General features: G+C 69.6%; 1 protein-coding gene across 1 annotated transcript in view; it reads left to right on the top strand.

The window, feature by feature from the left end:
• Nucleotides 1-19,866, top strand: part of ADGRB2 (adhesion G protein-coupled receptor B2) — a 94,681-nt gene that overhangs the window by 72,264 nt on the left and 2,551 nt on the right. The window contains 23 exon segments of the mRNA XM_083809811.1: nt 3,335-4,157; nt 7,877-7,960; nt 9,014-9,178; nt 10,204-10,368; nt 11,382-11,546; nt 12,726-12,890; nt 12,963-13,064; nt 13,188-13,294; nt 13,724-13,918; nt 14,001-14,069; nt 14,158-14,266; nt 14,340-14,486; nt 14,937-15,012; nt 15,085-15,187; nt 15,329-15,372; nt 16,324-16,450; nt 16,948-17,051; nt 17,330-17,432; nt 17,654-17,804; nt 18,066-18,135; nt 18,245-18,311; nt 18,414-18,499; nt 19,109-19,469. Of these exon segments, the coding sequence (XP_083665937.1) occupies nt 3,350-4,157; nt 7,877-7,960; nt 9,014-9,178; nt 10,204-10,368; nt 11,382-11,546; nt 12,726-12,890; nt 12,963-13,064; nt 13,188-13,294; nt 13,724-13,918; nt 14,001-14,069; nt 14,158-14,266; nt 14,340-14,486; nt 14,937-15,012; nt 15,085-15,187; nt 15,329-15,372; nt 16,324-16,450; nt 16,948-17,051; nt 17,330-17,432; nt 17,654-17,804; nt 18,066-18,135; nt 18,245-18,311; nt 18,414-18,499; nt 19,109-19,469 (3,573 nt within the window). The 5' untranslated portion in view covers nt 3,335-3,349.

The following is a 19,866-nucleotide window of genomic DNA, read 5'->3' as shown; positions in this document are numbered from 1 at the left end:
GCAGGCAGAGGGGCTGCTGAAGGCAGAGGCGGCTTTGAAGCTCCCGGCTGCCTTTTAACCACCAGCAAAGATCATGGGGATGGGCGGCGGGCAGGCTCGCCCTGCGGGGGCTCAGGAGGAGCTTGTTAAAGCGCTTTGTTTGCCGGCGGTCACCTCTGGGCAGCTGCGAGGTGCGCTGGTGCGATGGAGCGCCTCGTGCCCGGCATGTGGGCGTGCATCCCGGCTGTGCCGAGCCGAGCCATGCTGAACTGAGCTGTGCCGAGCCGTGCTGAGCTGTGCCACCTGCCAGCCTGCTTCTCCCGACAGCGTTGCCTTGCAGCACAGAGCAGAGCTGCTCCCGCAGTGGTCCGGTGCCCGGTGCTGCAGGACTGCCCGGCCCTTCCTTCTGCTCGTGCCCTTGTCCCGAGCCATCCTCGCCTTCAGAACTCTCACGGATCGTATACTTTATTTAGCCTATTAAAAGAACACTGTCGGGTTAAAAACCGTGTCTCTTAAAACCCAAATCTCCTTTACTTTGCTATTAATCGTTTCTCAGATTATTAATGCTAGCAGGGCTTAGTGCCGCCCGTTTATCGCTTTTGGGGCTGTTTGTTTGTTTCTGCCCTCGCCTGGCACACAGGGGCTGCAGCTCCCGGCCCCCCTCGCCCCAGCCCCGGGGCCGCTGGTGGCTGCGGGCTGGGCAGGCTGGAGCTGCCCCAGATCCCCACGAAATCGCCCTAAATGCGAAGCTCTTCGGGGAAACAACCTGTTCCTGCGGCGTGAGCACGCCTGGGGCGGTCTGGCGAGGAGCAGTGCCTCCTCCTGCCGTGCTGTGGCTGCTGTGCAGGGAGAGGCGAGCCCTGGCCAGATCCTGCCGGTCGCCGGAGCCCATCTGGATGCAGGCACCCGGCGGCGATGGAGCGGTGCCCGCGCTCCGAGCGGGGCCGCTGCTCCTCCCTCCGCGGTGCGGACGCGAGCCGGGGCTGTCATTTCCTCGCCGGCGCTCGCAGGCTCTGTAATGGCTCTTTAAAAGCTTTAATTAAAAACCCACCCCTCCCCTCAGCCCAGGCGGGGAACAAAGGGAAATGAGAGGGGCTGGAGCAGGCTGCAGCGGGTGCCTGCGGCGGGCGAGCGAGCGTGCCAGCAGTGCCAGCCGTGCTGCGGGCGCCAGCAGCAGCAGCAGCTCCTGTGGCCCAGCGAGGCGCTCGGATGCGGCACGTCCCTGGGGGCAGCCGGGGCCCCCCAGGCCCGCGGCCGCCGGCATGGCGAGGTGCGTGCCGGGCGCTCTCCTCCACGAGGAGCGGGGCCGTTTTGGAGCCATCTGGGCGATGGGCAGCGGGGCCGGGGTCACCGGAGCACGCGGACGGCAACGCTGCAGGGTGCGAGGTCCTCGCCGCGGTGCCAGGTAGGGGGAGCGTTGGCGGCAGCCCTGGACCCCCCCCCCGAGCTGCTCGGCAGCGCTGACCCCCTGCCGGCCCCCCGCCGGGTCGCTCGGTGCCCCCGCTGCTTGATATCTTCTCGGGCCCAGCTTGCAGCTCAGTGAAATATTTTCACTGCAGCAGCCACAGCAAACGCTGCAGGGAGCGGGGCTGGTGCTGAATGAGCTGAAACGGATTTGATCGGCTCTTAATGAGACCTGGCCTTCGGCAGCAGCTGCAGCAGCGGTGCTCGGGCGCATCCTGACCCCGCTGGGGTTTTGGGGTGGGGGAGGCTCCTGGTGGTCCGGAGAGCCCGCCCGGCTCTTGCGGGGCAGCGTGATTAAAATGTGAGGAGCCCGGGGACCGCGGCAGCCCGGCTGTGCCGCTGTCACCACGATGGCAGCAGGCGCCGTGCCCCGGCCGCGGGCTGGTTGGGTGCTGGCAGGAGCCGGGTGGGCAGCGGGGCCGAGCACCCCCGCTCGCTGCTGCCGGGCGAGGGAAGCAAGCACCATCTTGTGTCCCTGCCAGGCTGCGGGAGCCCCGCGAGCTGCAGAGCGGCAGCGTGTCCCTGCCTGACCTCCTCCTCCCCCTCCCCTTCTTCCTCCTGCCCCTCCTCCTCGTCCTCCTCCTCATCCCTAGGCTTCTTCCCCCCCCCCCCCAGAGCAGCACAGGGTGGGGATCCTCCGGGGGACCCCAGCTCCTTAATGCCTGTGGAGCCCCAGCAGGGACCTGGTGCAGCTCCGGCCGCCCCTTGGCTCCCTGCTCTGGGGTTCCCCCGTTGAAGCGGGCTGGAAGTGGCCGCAGGGGAGCGGGGTTCCCCTTCCCCCCCGCTCTCCCCTGCTTACATCTGGGGTTACGCCTGGATCCGGCCACCCGCCTGGCTGCTCCCTGTGGCACCAGCCCATCCCTGCCCCTGTGCCCGCGGGCTGCTGGCGGGGCCGGGTGCCCGCACGGAGCCCCCGCACCATCGGGGTGGCAGGAGCAGCGCCCGCCTGTTGCACGGGAGCCGGGTTATTTTTAGCTCCCTAATGTGCCCGTCGCAGCATTGGCGCAGGCTCGGCCGAGGCTCAGGCTCCCTTCCCATTTTGTAGGGCTGCCAGGGTACCGGGGCCTCGGCCGGGGGGGATTTGGGAGCGGGAGACGTTGCTTTGGGATGGAGAGGAGCCTGGGTTAGCTCAGGGGCGAGCGGCCACCTCCCGAACCTTGCTGGCCGCCCCCTGGCCCGCGGAGCGGTGCCGACACGCGCTTGGTGGCCTTGGCCTCTGTAAAGCCACGCTCTGGTCCCACTTAATAAGGCCACCGCATGCATTATTTTATTAATGAGTTATTAAAAAGCTATCCGCAGTGATGCTGCTGCATACCCAGCATGGTTCCCAAGAAATACGTGCTTTAACGATCGCTCGCCCTGTGCCGGGCTCTCGCAGCAGGTAGGGGGGATGCCCCACTGTGGGGTGCCCCAGCTCATCGCCCCGGGCTCCTCCAAGCAACCACCCTGACCCTGAGCAGCCCTGGGGGGCCAGGAATAGCCCCAAGGCTTTTCATAGCCCGCTCCAGGCAGGCGCTGCCCGGTGGCTCCTCGCCCAGGATGCGCAGGGCGAGCGGTGGCTCGGTGGCACCGGCACCGAGTGCCCACTTGCCGCACGGCTGCTGCCCTCGAGTGAGTGGGAGCGGGGTCTTCGGGGGCTGTGGGACGAAGCCCCCAGCCTGTGATGTGTGCTGATGGCATGGGGATCACCTCGGCACAGCCGGGGGGCGGGGTGGGGGGCACCGATGGCTGTCCCTGGGGGCTGGGGGCACCCTGGGTGCTGCTCCCACGATGTCCGGGGCTCGGTGCAGGGTGCTGCCCCCCCCGTACCAGCTCTGCAGCGGGGAGCCCGCGGTGCCGTGGCTCCCGGTAAGCACCTGTCTGTCCGTCTGCCCATCTGTCTCTCCCCCAGGGCAAATGCCATAGGATGACCGCTGCTGGTCCCCTCTTACTGGCTGTGATTTCGTCTGTCCTGTGGCTCACGCGGGGCTTCGACCCAGCTCCCAGCGCCTGCTCAGCCCTGGCCTCCGGCGTCCTGTACGGCTCCTTCTCGCTCAAGGACCTCTTCCCCACCATCTCCTCCGGCTGCTCCTGGACCCTGGAGAACCCCGACCCCACCAAGTACTCGCTGTACCTCCGCTTCAACCGCGAGGAGCAGGTCTGCACCCACTTCTCGCCCATGGTGCTGCCGCTCGACCACTACCTGGCCAACTACACCTGCGACCCGCGCGGCGAGGCTGCCAGCCCCCCGCCCTCCCCGCGGCGGCCGCAGGAGGAGGAGGAAGAGGAGGAGGAGGAGGACGAAGCCGAGCTGGAGCTGTGCGAGGGCGCGGGGCCCTTCACCTTCCTGCACTTCGACAAGAACTTCGTGCAGCTCTGCCTGGCGGCCGAGCCCGAGGCGGCGCCGCGCCTGCTGGCCCCCCAGGCCCTGGAGTTTCGCTTCGTGGAGGTGCTGCTCATCAACAACAACAACTCCAGCCAGTTCACCTGCAGCGTGCTGTGCCGCTGGCTCGAGGAGTGCCTGCAGGCGCCCGGCACCCGCCGCTGCGGCCTCACCCACGCCGGCTGCAGCTGCCAGGCGGAGAGCCCCCCGGCACCGCGCCACAACGGCTCGGGGCACGCCGCCCGCACGCCCGCCCCGCCGCCCCCCGCCGCCGCCCCCACCGAGCGCTGCTGCCCCCCCGAGCTGCATTCTGCGAATGCCAACGGGTTCGACCTGCCCGAGGTGCCGCACGGTGAGTGGGGCGCGGGGGGGGGAGCCCTGGGGCTGGGGGGGCTCCCCGCTCCGTGCAGGCTCCCCCCTGCGCAGGAGGGGGCAGGTTGGGTGCTGTGCGCGCGGAGGAGCCATCGCAGGATTGTAGAATATCCCGAGTTGGAAGGGACCCGTAAGGATCATCGAGCCCAGCTCCTGGCACCACACCTGCTCCATCCTGCTCCTGCACGCCCCTTGGGACAGGGGCGCGAGCCGTGCGCTTTTCACGGAGCCAGGAAGCCGTGCACGGGATGAATCCTGCCCGTGTACGCTCCCTGGGGCGCGGGGGTGCCCATCGGGCGCTGTGCACGGAGCAGCGAAGCCATGCAAAGGGCAAATCCTGCCCGTGCCTGCTCCCAGCTCGGGGTGCAGCTCCCCTGAGCAGTAGGCAGGCTCAGCAGAGCTGCACAGAGCCGCAGCTCGCTCTCCCCATCGCTGCTCCCCGCTCTGTGCCACGGCTGCTTTAGCACAGCCCCGGGGCTCTGCTCGCCACCTCCCCGGCCGGGCCTGCTGCTCGCCTGACCGCGAGCCGGGAGCGGGAGCCCTGTCACTCTGCGTTGGTGGAGACGAGGAAAACAATTTGCAGGTAAAATGACCCTTTCCCATGGCAAATTACCCTTGACTGCTGCAGCCCGGGCGCTTGTTATTCCAGGCAGGATGTGGCGGCACGGCGGCACGGCACGGCCGGGCTGTTAACCAGGCGGAGTGAAGCCATTTGCTCGTTACCAAATTGCAGGAGCCTCAAGTGCAAATAAAGCAGCCACGCTCGCCCGTGGGCACCGGGCAGTGAGCCGCCTCACCCTGGCGCTCCCTGTGCCCTGAGTCCGGGCACCCCAGGGTGTCCATGCGGGCCCCGGGGGGCACACATCTGGCCAGATGTTCCCCCCCTGTGCCAGCTCCAGGCAGTGCCCGGGGCTGCAATCCCCAGCTCAGCTGTTCACGGTCTTTATCCGGGGCGATGCTGTTCCCAGTAGATTAGGTGGTGGTGGCGGTGCTGGGCTGCGTGTCTGTATAATTTCATTGGGTTTTAGCATTTGCTTCAGGAGCTAAATGTCATTATGGGCAGATCCCCGAATAAATCCCCGGTCCGTTTCAGCTGCGTGCTTATAAATCGCCTCATCCCGAGGGGAGCTTCTTGATCTGATTTTTTTCTTCCCTTTTGTTTTTCCCCTTTAAATGTAACTCTGCGTGGAGGATTAAGAGCCTGGGGCCAGGCCCAGGTGCCATTCTTGGGCTCAGCCTCGCTCCCCTTCTGCCCGTGGTGCCCGGGGATGCTGCAGGGGCTGGCTTCTGCTGTGCCCTGCATTGGCAACGGGTGCCCAGGCTGGAGAATCCGGGGGGGCTGCATCTCCTGGGGGGGTTAGCAGCAGTGAGCGTGGCTCCAGGAGGGGTGCTGGGGCCCTTCCCGGCACACTCAGGTGCTGAGCCACCCGCCAGCTCTCCACAGACCAGCACGGCAGCGGGCTGCGAGGGCGGCAGCCAAGCTCCTGCTCCTTCCCAAATTACGTTTGACATTCAATTAAAACCCCGAGGCACCCAGAGGTAACGAGTTATTGCAGACGGAGCCGCGGGGGCAATTCATGGCCTCGGCCGCTCTCGGCACCCCCACACCATGCGCCCCCCGGCGCTGCGTCCCTGAGCCCCCTGGGGCTGGAGCACAGAGCGCCCTTCATGGCAGCGAGGGGGGGGCCCGGGGCTCCCACCTGGCCTCCCCCTCGCCCCCCGGGGGGAGAAAGGGCTCCTTTCAGGGCGGCAGGCAGGGCTGGGGGCTGAATGGCGCCTGTGAGCCGAGCCTTGGCGGGCGCCCAGCGCTGATCTCACCGGCTCTCCTCCGCCGAGCGCCGCAGCCGCGCGGGGGCTGGCGCCCGCCCAGCCGCTCCCCGGCCTCCCCCCTCCCGGCCCGGGTGACGCCGCGGGGTCCCCAACCCCGGTGCTGTCCCCTCTGTGCCTGGAGGGGGGGGACACACGGCCACGTGCAGCCTGGCACCCGGTGGGCACCCGGTCTGTGCAGGCAGAATCCCCCGGATGGGCGGGTGTAGGGTCGGGGCGCTGTGGGGTGATTTGGGGCGCATTGCCCCAGTGCTGTCTGTGTCCAGCCCCCTGTGTTTTTGGGGCTCCTCGCAGGTCTCAGCCCCACAGCTCTGGGGCTGGCTTGGGACCACGTTGCCCCTCGCACCAAAGCCCCGGCCCCTCAGAAAGCAGCCACCAGGGCGGTGATGCCGGGACGGGGCTGCCGGCTCCCAGCTTGCGGGGATACAGCAGCCTTGGGGGACAAACGGGGGTCCCCAGGAGGACGCCCCCTCCCTCAAAGCTGTGCTGTGGGGCACAGTGGAGGGCTCTGGGGCAGGGCCCTGCGTGGGTGCTGGGCAGCGGGTCCTGGGGATGGCTGCGGGCAGGGCCCTGGCGCAGGCGCGGTGCGGTGACAGCCGGGGATTTAGGGCCCTCCCAGGGAAATTGGATTTGGTGCCTGTCGAACACGGCTGGGGAGAGCGCCCTCGTATATCCTCCGGATTTATGGCTGCCCCCAGGCTCCCGCAGTGACGGGCGTAATTCTGCCACACTGCTCAGGGGGACGGGTGGCCCCGTGGTGAGCTCAGCACTGTGGCCGGACAGAACCTGGGGGCAGCCCCCGGCCCCCCCAGCCCCCTGCGGGGTGCCCCGAGAGGAGCCGAGGGACGCAACCGCTCCGTCCATGGAGGAGCCCGGGCGGGGGGCCAGGCCCGGGCAGGGTCACTCTGAGTTGAAGGCAAAAGTCGGTAAATTTGGGTCTGTTTTACAGCACCAATAAGTGTCAGTGCAGTGCGTGCTCCTGCCTGGGGCTCGTTTATCACCTGTGTGTGTTACAAAGGGAGCCGCAGCCTGCCCAGGGCACGGCTGGGTGCTCCCTGCCTGTCCCAGGCGTCCCCATGTCACCTCCCCTCCATCCCTCGGGGACGTCACCGTGCCCTGCCAGCTGTGCTCAGCGAGGTGCTCACACCACCCCGGCCAGCAGCCGAGTGCCCCTGGTGCTTCGGGCTCTGTGTGCCGCCTGCCCACCCTCTGCAATGCCCGGGGGGGACATGGGTGCTTCCCAGGGGGACACGGGTGCTGCCTGGGTGCCCCTGCTGCCCGCTGGCCCCCACGGCAGTGCCTGCACCCCAATGTCACTGCCCCACGCTCAGGGTGAGTGCCTGGGAGCGCGTCGGTGTCCTGGGCACGGGGACGAGGGACACGGGGGTGGTCCCGGGGGAGGTTGCCCCTGCGCCCACAGTGCGTGCCTATCCGCTGAGCCCTCCACATGCCAGTTAATTTCACGCCAAGTGCTCTTGATGGATCTCTTGTTATTTTTGGTGAGCTGAGCCATAAATTTGTGCCACCTCACTGCAGCAATCTGTTAAGTGGGGACGGGAGAGCACCGCTGCGCTCCGCTAGCCGCGTGCCCTGGGGGCGCGGGCACCCCGGGGTGCACTGGGGGCACGGGTGCCCTGAAGTGCACGGGTTTATTTCAGCCCAAACTGCCAGAAAGCCGGGGTTGGCAGAGCTGTGATGTGTTTTGGGGGGGGGTCACGAGTGTGCTCGGCCACCTCCAGCCTTCAGGAAGCCACGTGGTGCTCAGCGTGGGGCTGGGCATCCCTGTCCCACCCTGCAACGTCCCTCGGCTCGCAGTGGCCCGGTCCCGTGCCTGCCCCTGCCCGCTCTCACCGGAGCCCTTCTCTCTTCCAGGCAATGCGGTTGAGGAGAACCAGAAGGTGAAAACCCAGTGGCCCCGGTCGGCGGACGAGCCGGGTGTCTACATGGCCCAGACAGGTACCGGGGATGGGAGCAGGTGGCGCTGGGCTCGGCTGTGGGCAGGGCGGCGGAGACGGAGTGACTTCCTTTGCTTCCTGCCCACGGACTGACTTAATTTGCTCCATTTATGCATTTTTTTTCCTTTGCACCTTCCTCCGAGGGTTGTAAAGCAGGAAAAAAAAAATCCATTAATTGTTTCGTTCAAATGTATTTATTTGGCAAATTCATCTGGGTAATTTGAGCGTGCCGCTACCCCTCCCCAGCACTCCCTGATTTATGGGTCGAGGGCTCGGAGGCGAGCGGGGAGATGGATGGCCCCAGCGCCGGGCCATGTGTCTGGCATGCCGATCTCCCCGCTGCGCTCGGCTGCTCCCAGGTCCTGCGCTGCCGGCCCCATCCTGCCCCGGGGGGGTGCTGGGCAGAGCCGGGGGGGCCACCTCGGCCACCCCAACACCAGCCCTGGGGGCAGCCCTGGCCCCCAGCCCAGCTCAGCGGGCTGTGCTGGTTCCCAGCCCCATTTCCAGCCTGCCCGTTTCCATCCCCACTGGCCAGGGGGAAGCAGGACCCCCGTGGGGCGAGCAGCCCCCCGCCTCACCCTGGGTACGGGCACCTCGGTGGGAGCAGAGCCCGTCTGCGGGACAAACCATCCCCTTCAGAGCCCTCCTCTGTACCTTCCTTTTTAATTTAAACTGATGGCCTTTTCCTCCGGCCTGTCCAACGGCTTCAGATAGATCATCAAGCTTAATAAGAGCCAGGTGCTTGGAAATGTCAGCGCGGCGGCTGTGCGGCGAGGGCGAGCGGTGCTGCCTGTGCCGGGCTCCCTCGGGCACCAGGGGGTCGCACAGGACCGTGTGCTGGGTCACATCCTGCGCCCAGGGCCTTGTGCCTTGTGCCTGGGGCCCCTGCTCCGGGTCTGGAGGGCGGCAGCACCGTGGTGGGGGCTCCTTCGCCCTGCCTGCGTCCTCGGTGCCAGGGCGCTCTCGGCAGCTCGTCCTCGCTGCTCCCGGTGCCGGTGGGGACCCCGCGGGCTCCCTGGGCAGCCCCCAGCCCTCACCCGACGTCTCCCCGCAGGGGACCCCGCGGCAGAGGAGTGGTCCCAGTGGAGCGTCTGCTCCCTGACGTGCGGGCAGGGCTCCCAGGTGCGGACGCGCTCCTGCGTCTCCTCTCCCTACGGCACGCTGTGCAGCGGGCTGCTGCGCGAGACGCGGACCTGCAACAACACGGCCACCTGCCCAGGTACGGGGGGGCTTCCAGTGCCGGGACGGGGGTGCCCAGCACCGGCTGGGCACCACGGGCTGGGTGGGCGGGTGGCTGGGGACACGTCCTTGCGGGCGGTCTCTCGGTGGTGTGGAAAATGGGGGTGCCTGGGGGTGCGCAGGGAGGGTGGCTTCGTGTGGCTGTGCGGTGGTGGCAGCAGGAGCAGCCCACCAGCCTTCCCCTGCTGCGGCAGCTCTCGGGGATCCGTGGGGGAAGGCACCTGCAGTGTGTGCCCCAGTGCCCTGCCTGCCTTGCCTTCTCCTCTTCGTCCCCATCCCCAGCGGATGCCGGCAACCTCAGGGCTTCCCTGGGGAAAATCGGAGCTGGGGGAGAGGCAGGGGCTGGAGCCTGTGCTGTGGGGCTGGCACCAGGGGACTCGTGTGGGGCAGGAGGTGGCCGAGCTGCTCCAGCACGGTCCTGAGCAGGAGCAAGCAGGATGGATGCCTGCGGTGGCACCTGCAGTGCCATCCCCGCCTGTCTGTCTGTCCACAGTGGGGTCCGTGTGTCCTGCGTGGGACTGCAGGGGACCAGTGGGTCCAGGAGGTGTCAGGGGCTTTGCACCCCATAACACGTGGATGCTCCCCTTGGCGTGGGGGCACAGGGGCTGCTGGGGCCATCTCGGCTCGCAGAGCATCCTTTAGGACGCTTGGGAGCCCCGAGGTCCCCGAGTCCTTTCTGAGGGAGCCGAGCTTGTGCGAGTGCCACGCGTGCAGGGGCTGTGCCCGCTGCTTCAGTGCCAGGGCGAAAGAGGCTGTGCCAGGGCGGGCGGGGAACGACAGCACCACCAGCGCCTGCTCGGGGCCTTTGGGGGCGTGAAGGTGGGGAAGGTGCCGGTGCCACAGGGCGAGGAGGGGAGTGGGGACCATGCCCAGCTCCGCCGCAGAGCAGCGGCTGCGGGCACGAGGGGTCTGCGCTGCCCAGGACCCCTCGGTGCCAGGAGGGAGGCGCAGGTTGGCTGCAGCCCCCGTGGGGCCGTGCCGTGACGGCGCTGTGCTGTGTTGCAGTTCACGGCGCGTGGGAGGAGTGGTCCCCGTGGAGCCTGTGCTCGGTGACCTGCGGGCGAGGGGCCAGGACCAGGACGCGGCGGTGCGTGGCCCCGCGGCACGGAGGGAAAGCCTGCGAGGGCCCCGAGCTGCAGGCCAAGCCCTGCAATATCGCGACCTGCCCGGGTCAGTACCGCTCCCCCCTCTCCCCCTGCTCCCCCCCTGCCCGCCCGGCCGCGTCCCCAGCCCTGGGACGGCCGGGGAAAGCCAGGAGCCAGGAGCCAGGGCTTTGCTCCCAGTGCAGGGGCTGCAGTGGTGCACGGGACAGGCGGTACGGCCGCTGTGGCACCGCCACAGGGACCTGGCACAGCCCAGGGGCACAGGGGGGCGATGGCACGGGCTGCACCCTCCTGTCCCTGTGGAGAACCGGCTCTGTTGGCTGTGCAGGGGGGGCCTGGAGCCCCCACCATGGGCAGGAGGGGCCAACCCCGGGGCGTGCTGGCACCTGGGGTGGCGCGGGGACGTTGTGGGACACCGCGAGGTGGCTGGAGGGGGCTGTGGGGTCTGTGTGCGCGCGGGTGGCAGCGCCGTCACCGTCTCTTCATTCTCCTGGCATGGTCACAGCCGGGGAGGCTGTTTTGGGGCCGGTGGGCTGCGGAGGCATCCAGCGTGTGGCCTGGTGAGGCTGGAGGTGGGCTGGGGGCACGAGGAGCAGGGGGAGCCCCTGGGCTCAGGGTGCACCCACGCCCCCTCCCACTGCAGCAGCTGTGGCAGGGCCGCGTCCCCACGGCACGGGGCTCTTGCCATGCACCCTGCCTGCCCGCAGAGAGGCTGCCAGAGCCACGGAAGCTCCAGCAACTCCTTCCCTGCCTGCCCCGGCCCCCGCAGCAGCTCTGGGGCTCAGGGGGTTGGCGTGGAGCAGTGCCGGGGGCTCCCAGCGGGTCCCACGGGGCGCACCTGCAGCAGGGCTGGGCGCCGCGGTGCTGTAGGGCCAGCCCCTGCGGGGCTGGGGGGCCCAGTCCCGGTGACGGGACCCCCTTGGCTGGGTCAGGGCTGGGCGCTGCCTGCTCCAGGCTTCGGCACGCAGAGCCGGCACGTCGGTAGGCTGGACCCGTTGCACGGGGAGCGGGGCGCGGGCGGCGGGGAGCCGGTGCTGCTGGCCTGGGGGCGCTGACGCCGCTGTCTCGTTGTCCCCGCAGTGGAAGGGCAGTGGCTGGAGTGGGGCGCCTGGAGCCGCTGCTCCGTCACCTGCGCCAACGGCACGCAGCAGCGCACGCGCAAGTGCAGCGTCTCGGCCCACGGCTGGGCAGAGTGCCGGGGGGCCCACGCCGACGCCCGCGAGTGCTCCAACCCCACGTGTCCCAGTAAGGCCCCGCGCGCCGGGGGGGGGAGCGAGGCGGGGGGCACGGCACGCTGCTGGCACTGCGCGTCGTGGCGTGGAGCATCGGCACGTGGCCGGGCTGCGAATCTGCCTTAAAGCTGATGAAGTGTCACCATCGGTGATGCCGATGCTGCTGGCACCCTGCGGTGTCACCGTTTGGTGCCACCATCAGTGATGCCAGGCTGCTGGCACCCTGAGGTGTCACTGTTTGGTGTCACTATCAGTGACGTGAGGCTGCTGGCGCGCTGCGGCATCACCGTTTGGTGCCACCATCAGTGATGCCAGGCTGCTGGCACCCTGCGCTGTCACCATTTGGTGTCACCATTGGTGACGTGAGGCTGCTGGCACCCTGTGCTGTCACTGTTCGGTGTCACCATCAGTGATGCCAGGCTGCTGGCACCCTGCAGTGTGACTGTCTGGTGTCACCGTCGGTGACGTGATGGTGCCGGCAGCTCGCACACCCCCCGTTGCGGATGTGGGTGCGTGGGGAGCAGGACGCCAGGGGTGATGCTGGGGACCAGCAGCCTCCCCCCTCGCGCCGGTCGCTGCCTCCAGGCGCATCCCAGCAGGAGGTGTCTGTGCTGGGCGTCCCTGCTGGCCCCCGGCTGTGTGCTGGGTGCTGCGGGGGCTGTCGGTGCCCGGGGGCTGCAGGTCCTGGTGCACTGGGGGCGTGCAAGCTCTTGTGCACGTACCCAGGGCAGCTCGGTGCCCGTCCCACCGCCCCGCTGCCTCCTGGGGCTCGGGGATGGAGACACAGGGCAGGGGGAGTCAGCCAAAGGGCAGAGCCCGTCCTCTTCCTGCCCTTCGACTCCCCCGCATCCATTGCCGGCACAGAGGGAGGTGGGGGCTGCCCTGTGCCGCAGGGTGGGAGCGGGTCTGCGACGTGCCAGGGTGCCCTTGGGCTGCCGTGTGGGAGCAGCCAGGCGTGCTGCACGGGGGCGTTTGTCTTGGAAGGAGATTTAAATTATCGATCCAGGGACTTAATCCCCGTGGAGCTTTCCATCCACGGCACGGCGGGCAGCCACAGCAGGGGCCCACCAGCCCTGCCCCATCCCCTGTCCCTGTCCCGTCCCCCACCACTCCCTGCGGCCCTGGGTGTCACCCACCACACCGAGCCGGGCGTCCCGCGGCCGGGGGCCCCCACCGTGTCCCTGCCCCGCAGCCGACAGCAAGTGGGGCCCCTGGAACCACTGGAGCCTCTGCTCCAAGACCTGCGACACGGGCTGGCAGCGCCGCTTCCGCATGTGCGAGGGCACCGGCGTGCAGGGCTACCCCTGCGAGGGCACGGGCGAGGAGGTGAAGACCTGCAACGAGAAGAAGTGCCCAGGTACGGGGCAGCCCCCGGCGCCCGCCCCCGGTGCCCGTGCCGCGCCTGACCCCCCCCCCTCTCGCCCCGCAGCCTACCACGAGATGTGCAAGGACGAGTACGTCATGCTGATGACCTGGAAGAAAACCGCCGCCGGGGACGTCATCTACAACAAGTGTCCCCCCAACGCCACAGGTGAGGGGCACGGGGAGCGTGGTCCCCAGTCCCCCGGGGGCTGCAGGGGGCGGGCAGAGGCGGCTGATGGGGACACGGCTCCTGTGCTGGCCTCGAGCCCCCTGCCCCTTGTGTCCCGCGCAGGGTCCGCCAGCCGCCGGTGCCTGCTGAGCCCCCACGGGGTCGCGTACTGGGGTGTGCCCAGCTTTGCCCGCTGCATCTCCCACGAGTACCGATACTTACATCTCTCAGTAGGTGCACGCTCTGGCACGGACCCCCTCCCCAGGGGTCCCCAGCCCCTGCTGCCCTCCCCTGCTGTCCCCAACCGGGACAGGGACCCCTCACCGCTCCCTGTGCTGCGTGGCGGGGGGGTTAATTCATTGCCCTGGGTGCTGGCACCAGTCGGATGCCACATGGGGAAACAGATGGGTCCCCGGGCAGGGCTGGGAGGGAGGACAGCGTCCTGCAGCTGGAAGGGGACCCCAGACCCGCTGTGTCCTCAGGAAGTGGCTCTCGGGATGGGAAGGACCCCCCCAGATCCCCTTGTCCCACTGCTGCCCAGATTGGTGCAATTAGCTCTGCAGTGCCCCTGGCTCTGGGCATGGCGAGGGGCTGGGGGCACAGAGCACCTCGGGAGGTGCTGGCAGCGGGGTGACACCCGTGTCCCCCCCCCGTACAAGCTGCGGGAGCACCTGGCCAAGGGGCAGCGGGTGCTGGCGGGCGAGGGCATGTCGCAGGTGGTGCGGAGCCTGCTGGAGCTCATGGCCCGCAAGACCTACTACAGCGGGGACCTGCTCTTCTCCGTGGAGATCCTGCGCAACGTCACCGACACCTTCAAGAGGGCCACCTACACCCCGTCCTCCGAGGACGTGCAGGTACCGAGCCGGGGACGTGGGGGGCACCCCGGGGAGGTGGCAGCGGTCGGTCCCCCAGCCCCGCTGACCCCCGTCCCCGCAGCGCTTCTTCCAGGTGGTGAGCTACATGGTGGACGCGGAGAACCGGGACAAGTGGGAGGACGCACAGCAGGTGAGCGGCGCGGGGCTCGGGCGGGTGGCCAGGCTGGCCACGGTGTGTCCCCCCTGCGGACACCCCCGAGCTGCTCGCCCTCCCGCAGGTCTCTCCCGGCTCCGTGCACCTGATGAAGGTGGTGGAGGACTTCATCCACCTGGTGGGGGACGCGCTGAAGGCTTTCCAGAGCTCTCTCATCGTCACCGACAACCTGGGTGAGCGGCGGGGCACGCAGGGGACGCGGCGGGCGCGGGGAGCCGGCTGCTGACGCCCGCTGTGCCCCGGCAGTGATCAGCATCCAGCGCGAGCCCGTCTCCGCCGTCTCCAGCGACATCAACTTCCCCATGAAGGGGCGCCGGGGCATGAAGGACTGGGCGCGCAGCTCCGAGGACAAGCTCTTCATCCCCAGGGAGGTGCTGAGCCTCGCCTCCGCCGGTACGGTGCGCTGGGCGCGTGTGAGCTGGCATCGCGTGGCGCACGCGCCTGGGGCTGTGCGCGCGTGTGGGTGTGCACGTCTGGTGCTGCACACAGGTGTGAGCGTGCGCCTCCAGGAGACCGCGTGTGGGCGGGTGTGCACGTGCGTGAGCTGGTGTGTCTGGGGCTGCGTGGGGGCACGTTTGTGGCTGGCACGTCTGGAAGTGTGCGTGCGTGTGCGAGCACGTGGGTGGCGTCCTGCCAGCCCACGGCTCTGCAGGCCTGCGTGCCAGCACCCGTGTCAGAGGGGCGCGTGTTCTCGCCCCCGTGTCTGGAGCAGCCGCGCGGGCTCGCCCGTGTCTGCGTCTGCTCGCCGGGTGCACGTGTGCCGTGCGTGCCCGCGCGTGTGCCGGGCGCTGGCTCCGCGCCTCCCCGGGCCCCGGCGCCGCTCTCCTTCCCCTCTCTCCGCAGAGCTGGACGAGTCGTCCCACTTCGTCATCGGGGCCGTGCTGTACCGCACGCTGGGGCTGATCCTGCCCCCGCCCAGGTGAGTGGGGCTGCCCCGCTGCTCCCACAGAGTGCCCCCGTCCCTGTGACAGCCGCTGCCCCCTCCCCGCAGGGCCCCCCTGGCCGTCACCTCCAAGGTGCTGACGGTGACCGTGCGCCCGCCGACCAAGCCTGCCGAGCCCCTGGTCCTGGTGGAGCTCTCCCACGTCATCAACGTGCGTGTCCCCTCGTCACCGTTCCTGTCCCATCGCTCTGAGGGCACTGGGGTGCTGGGCAGGTCCCCGGGGGGGCCAAACCCCCCCTGGGGGCTGGCAGCGGGCAGTGGGCGCGCTGCTCACCCCCCCGTCTGTCCGCAGGGCACGTCCCACCCGCAGTGCGTCACCTGGGACTACTCGAGGACGTGAGTGGGGCGCGGGGGGCAGCGTGGGCAGCCCCACTGAGGGGGGGCGATGCTGGGAGATGGGGCTGGGCTGTCCCCGTGCCCCGGAGGCACCGAGTCCCCGGGGGAGGGACGTGCAGCAGGGCTCCAGCTGCAGGATGGTGTTCCTCGCGCGGGTATCGATCTGCTCCCGCGTGCTGCCGGAGCCGGATGCCTCCCGCCTGCCAGATGCAATTTGTTAGCACGGCGCTGTGGCAGGAGAGAGGGAAAGTAGGGCACAACGGGGGGGGGGGGGCTGTGCTGCAGGGTGGGGGGCAGCGCCTGGGGGTGCTCTGCGCCTTTGGGGTCACCGGTGCCGGTGCAGCCCCCCGGGGAGCCTGGGGCACCGCAGCGTGGCTCCTGCGGTGACGGGGAGGCGCGGGGCTGTGCTGAGCGTGGTGGGTCTCAGCCTGCCCGGGGACACACGTCCCCAGCTGTCCCGCAGACCGAGGTCCCCATCGCCTGTGGCTGCGTTCTCTGTGCCATGCACACGGCCAGCGTCCCCACGGGGCTCCCCCTCCTGGCATTGTCCCTTGCAGGGGTGGCCCTGGGGCTGCCCAGGAGCATTTACCCGGAAGGTTTGGCTTTGCAGGGGGTCCCTGTGCCGGGTGCAGGAGACCCATGGGACTGCCTCTGCCCCCCCGGCACTGCCCCAGCCCCTCTCCATCCCCACCAGCCTCCTCCCAGGCCTGGCCCCCTCCCTCCTGTGGTTTCAGTTCGCCCCCCCCCCGGTCTGGGTGGGATGATTAAAGACCAAGGCTCGGTGCCACACAGCTCCCCGGGGCGGGGATCAGCGCCTCGGGCCCTGCTGCGGGCTCAGGGCAGCCACCCCGGCCGGGGCCAGCGAAGGGTTAAGCGAGGAGCGCCGAGGGGCTGCGTGTGGGTCTGATCGCTTCAAATTGCTCGCTCCCTCGCTCTCGTCCCATTAATCAGGGATGCTGGCTTGGGAAACTGGGACACGGAGAGCTGCCAAACCCTGGAGACCCTCCCGGCGCACACCAAATGCCAGTGCCGCCAGCTCGCCACCTTCGCCGTCCTCGCCCAGCTGCCCAGAGACCTGGTAGGGGATGGGGATGGCGCACGGGGGGGGGACACACCGGGGGCACTCCCTGGGCTGTGGGGCCTGGCCGAGGTGGGGGTGCTGGGGCAGGGTGGGGTGGGCAGGGGCTGCAGGGGCATGGGTGGCACGGGGGGGATTTCAGACCGGGGGGGTCCCCGAGGAGGGGACCCCTGTGCCCCCAGCACCCTGAGGGTGTGCTGGGGCGGGCAGGGTGCCGCAGGGCTCTGCATCGAGGAGGGGTCAGAGCCCTCCTGGCACACGGCCCTGGCCCCCCCCACCACCCCATTGCTATTCCACCCACGTCCCCCGTCGGCATGGAGATGGGCACGGGTCCCCGGGAAGGCGCCTCGGCCGCGCCGCCACCACCGCTCACCCCCCTCCGTTGGCACACGGGGGGGTCCCCAACCGGGAGGGACAGAGGGGCACGGCAGGGGGCAGGGAGCAGCCACAGCGGGGCTGGGCTCAGCCTTCCCCCACCCCCTCCCCTTCCCTGCCAGGCCATGGACCCCTCGGGCACCCCCTCGGTGCCGCTGATGATCGGCTGCGCCGTCTCCTGCATGGCCCTGCTGACCCTGCTGGTGATCTACGCTGCCTTCTGGAGGTGACCGCCCTGGGTGGCTCTGGGGACAGTGGGGACCCCGGGGGGGGCGTGAGAGATGTGGGGAGGGGGCGCGAAGGGGGACACGGCGTGAGCAAAAGCTGAGCTCAGCGTGGGTAAAAGCAGTGTGCAGGGAAGGGACACGGGGTGGGAGAGGTGCCCCGGCGGTGCGCTGCTGTCCCCGGGGCAGCACGGGGGGGGACACGGGACGAGGGGGGGACACGGGACGAGGAGGGGATGGGCCGGTGCCCTGGCCCAACGCCGCTGTCCCCCCCCCGCAGGTTCATCAAGTCGGAGCGCTCCATCATCCTGCTCAACTTCTGCGTCTCCATCCTGGCCTCCAACATCCTCATCCTCGTGGGGCAGTCCCAGATGCTCAGCAAGGTGGGCACAGCGCCGCGCCACGGGCTGGGGTCCGAGCCCCCCGGGGGGGGGGGTGCGGCTTCTCCCAGGGGCAGATTGGATTTGGATTAACTCAATCTCGGGATTAAACTCTGCGTGGCGGCGGCTTTGACACAACCCTCGCCCAGGCGTGGGAGTTTAACCACCGCGGTGCTGGCGCGTGGCCGTGCCGCGTCCCCTAAGGCGCCGCGTCCCCGGCACAGGGCGTGTGCACCATGACGGCCGCCTTCCTCCACTTCTTCTTCCTCTCCTCCTTCTGCTGGGTGCTGACGGAGGCCTGGCAGTCCTACCTGGCGGTGATCGGCCGGATCCGGACACGCCTGGTCAGGAAGCGCTTCCTCTGCTTGGGATGGGGTAAGGGCCTGGGGGGGCAGGGGGGGGCAGGGGGGAGGCACCGCACACCCTTCCCGGTACCCGCAGGGGTTGTTGAATCCCTCCGAGGGAAACTGAGGCACGGGGGAGAGCAGCCTCTGTGTGTGGCACCTGTGACCGGCCAAGCCGTGGGGAGCTGCCAGAAGGGCCCCGATCCGTGTCCCCATCCGTGGGGGCTGTCCCGGGGGGGCACAGCACCGCCGCCCCCCTGCAGCTCGGCCCCGTCTCCCCTCCCTCCTCCAGGTTTGCCAGCCCTCGTGGTCGCCGTCTCCGTTGGCTTCACGCGGACCAAAGGCTACGGGACAGCGAGCTAGTACGTGGGGCTGGGGGGTGCAGGAGCGTGGCAGCAATGTGGGGTCAGGGGACGGGGATGGAGCAGGGGGCGCCCCCCCCGCGACCCCTGACACCCCCGGTCCCCGCAGCTGCTGGCTCTCGCTGGAGGGCGGTCTGCTCTACGCCTTCGTGGGACCCGCTGCCGTCATTGTGCTGGTAGGCTGCCCCCCCTCGGACCCCAAACCCACCCCCCAAAACTCCCCCTTGGCTCGGGGGGGCCGTGACGGCCCTAACCCCGGCTCTGTTCCCCCCCCCCAGGTGAACATGCTGGTCGGCATCATCGTGTTCAACAAGCTCATGTCCCGCGACGGCATTTCAGATAAGTCCAAAAAGCAGCGAGCTGGGTAAGTGCCCTGCGCCCGGCGGGGCTGTGCCAGGGCCGCCGCGGAGCCCCCTGCCCTGCCGGGGGGCCTGGGGGGGCCGTGGGGGTCCCTTGGGAGCGGGGCTGAGCACGGGGCAGACTTCACCGCACCGGTGGGCGGTGGGACCGAGCCCGGCGCAGCCGCACGCTGGGGGCTGCCGGGGAGGGACAGCGGATGGGGAGGGGGGCAGCCACCCCGTGCATCCCCCAGGGCCAGGGGGAGCCGCTCGCTGCGGACCCCCCCGCACCGCCAGGGGAGGGGGCTGAGCCCACCCGCCCGTCCCGGCTGCCGCTTGGCCACCCCTGCTCGCCATTAACCGCTGTGCCGCCGCCCCGACTAACCCGGCTCTCTCTCTCTCTTTCTTTTTTCTCCCTCCATTTGCTTTCTGCCCCTGTCCGTCCATCCATCCATCTGTCCATCCATCTGTCCGTCCATCTGTCCGTCCGTCCATCCGTCCATCCATCCGTCCATCCATCCATCCGTCCGTCCCCATCCTGCCCTCCCCCGGCCTTGCTGTCCCCCGCCTGCCTCCCCGCGTGGCCCGGTCCTGGCCGCGGGGGCGCCGGGGGGGTGGTGGTGGTGGGCTCGTAGCTCGAAGCCCCCCCCCTGCGGCAGCCTGCTGCTGAAATGCACCAAGTGCGGCGTGGTGTCCAGCGCCGCCATGACCTCCGCCACCGCCAGCAACGCCATGTTAGTGCCCGCTGCGCCCCCGCCCCGAGCACAGCCTGGCACCGGAATTCTGGGGAGGGGGTCCTGGGGGAGGGGGGGCGTTAGGGTGGGCTCTGGGCACCCCCTTTCCTCCTGGGGATTGGGGCCGGGGGTCCCGCGGGCAGGGAGAAGGCTGAGTGCTCGGGGCGGCCCCCGGGTGCGGGGGGCACGCGTTTCCCCCCCTCCCCCGCAGCCATCACGCCTGCATGGCTTCCCGCAGGGTCACCTCATCGCCGACGCTGGGGCGCAGGGGCTCGGCCCCTCCTGCCCGGGGTGGGGGGAGCGGGGAGGGCAGCACCGAGGGGGGGCGGTGATGGGAGCATCCCCGGGACCCCTTCCGTGGCACGTGAGCCCCCCCGGGTGCTGGCTGGGCCGTGTGGGACGGGCTGTGACACTGCCACCCCCATCAGCCTGCTGGCCGTGCTGCCAGGGGTTTGGGCCCCCAAAAGCAGGGCTGAACCCCCCCCCATTTCTTCTGCCGCCTGGGGGAGGCTGAGGGTCACCCCGCGGCCCCCCAGCACCATTGTGGGTCCAGCTCTGCAGGATGGGGGCGCGCAGAGCCCCGTCCCCCTCGCCCCAACGCGGGCAGTGCCGCCAGCACCCAGCCGGCGCCGGCGCGGGGACGCGGAGCAGGAGGGGGG

The sequence above is a fragment of the Anser anser genome (assembly GCF_964211835.1).
Source record: "Anser anser genome assembly, chromosome: 24".
In the NCBI taxonomy this organism is placed as follows: Eukaryota; Metazoa; Chordata; class Aves; order Anseriformes; family Anatidae; genus Anser; species Anser anser.
Note: the sequence above shows the minus strand (reverse complement) of the source record. Positions and strands in the feature narration are given on the sequence as shown.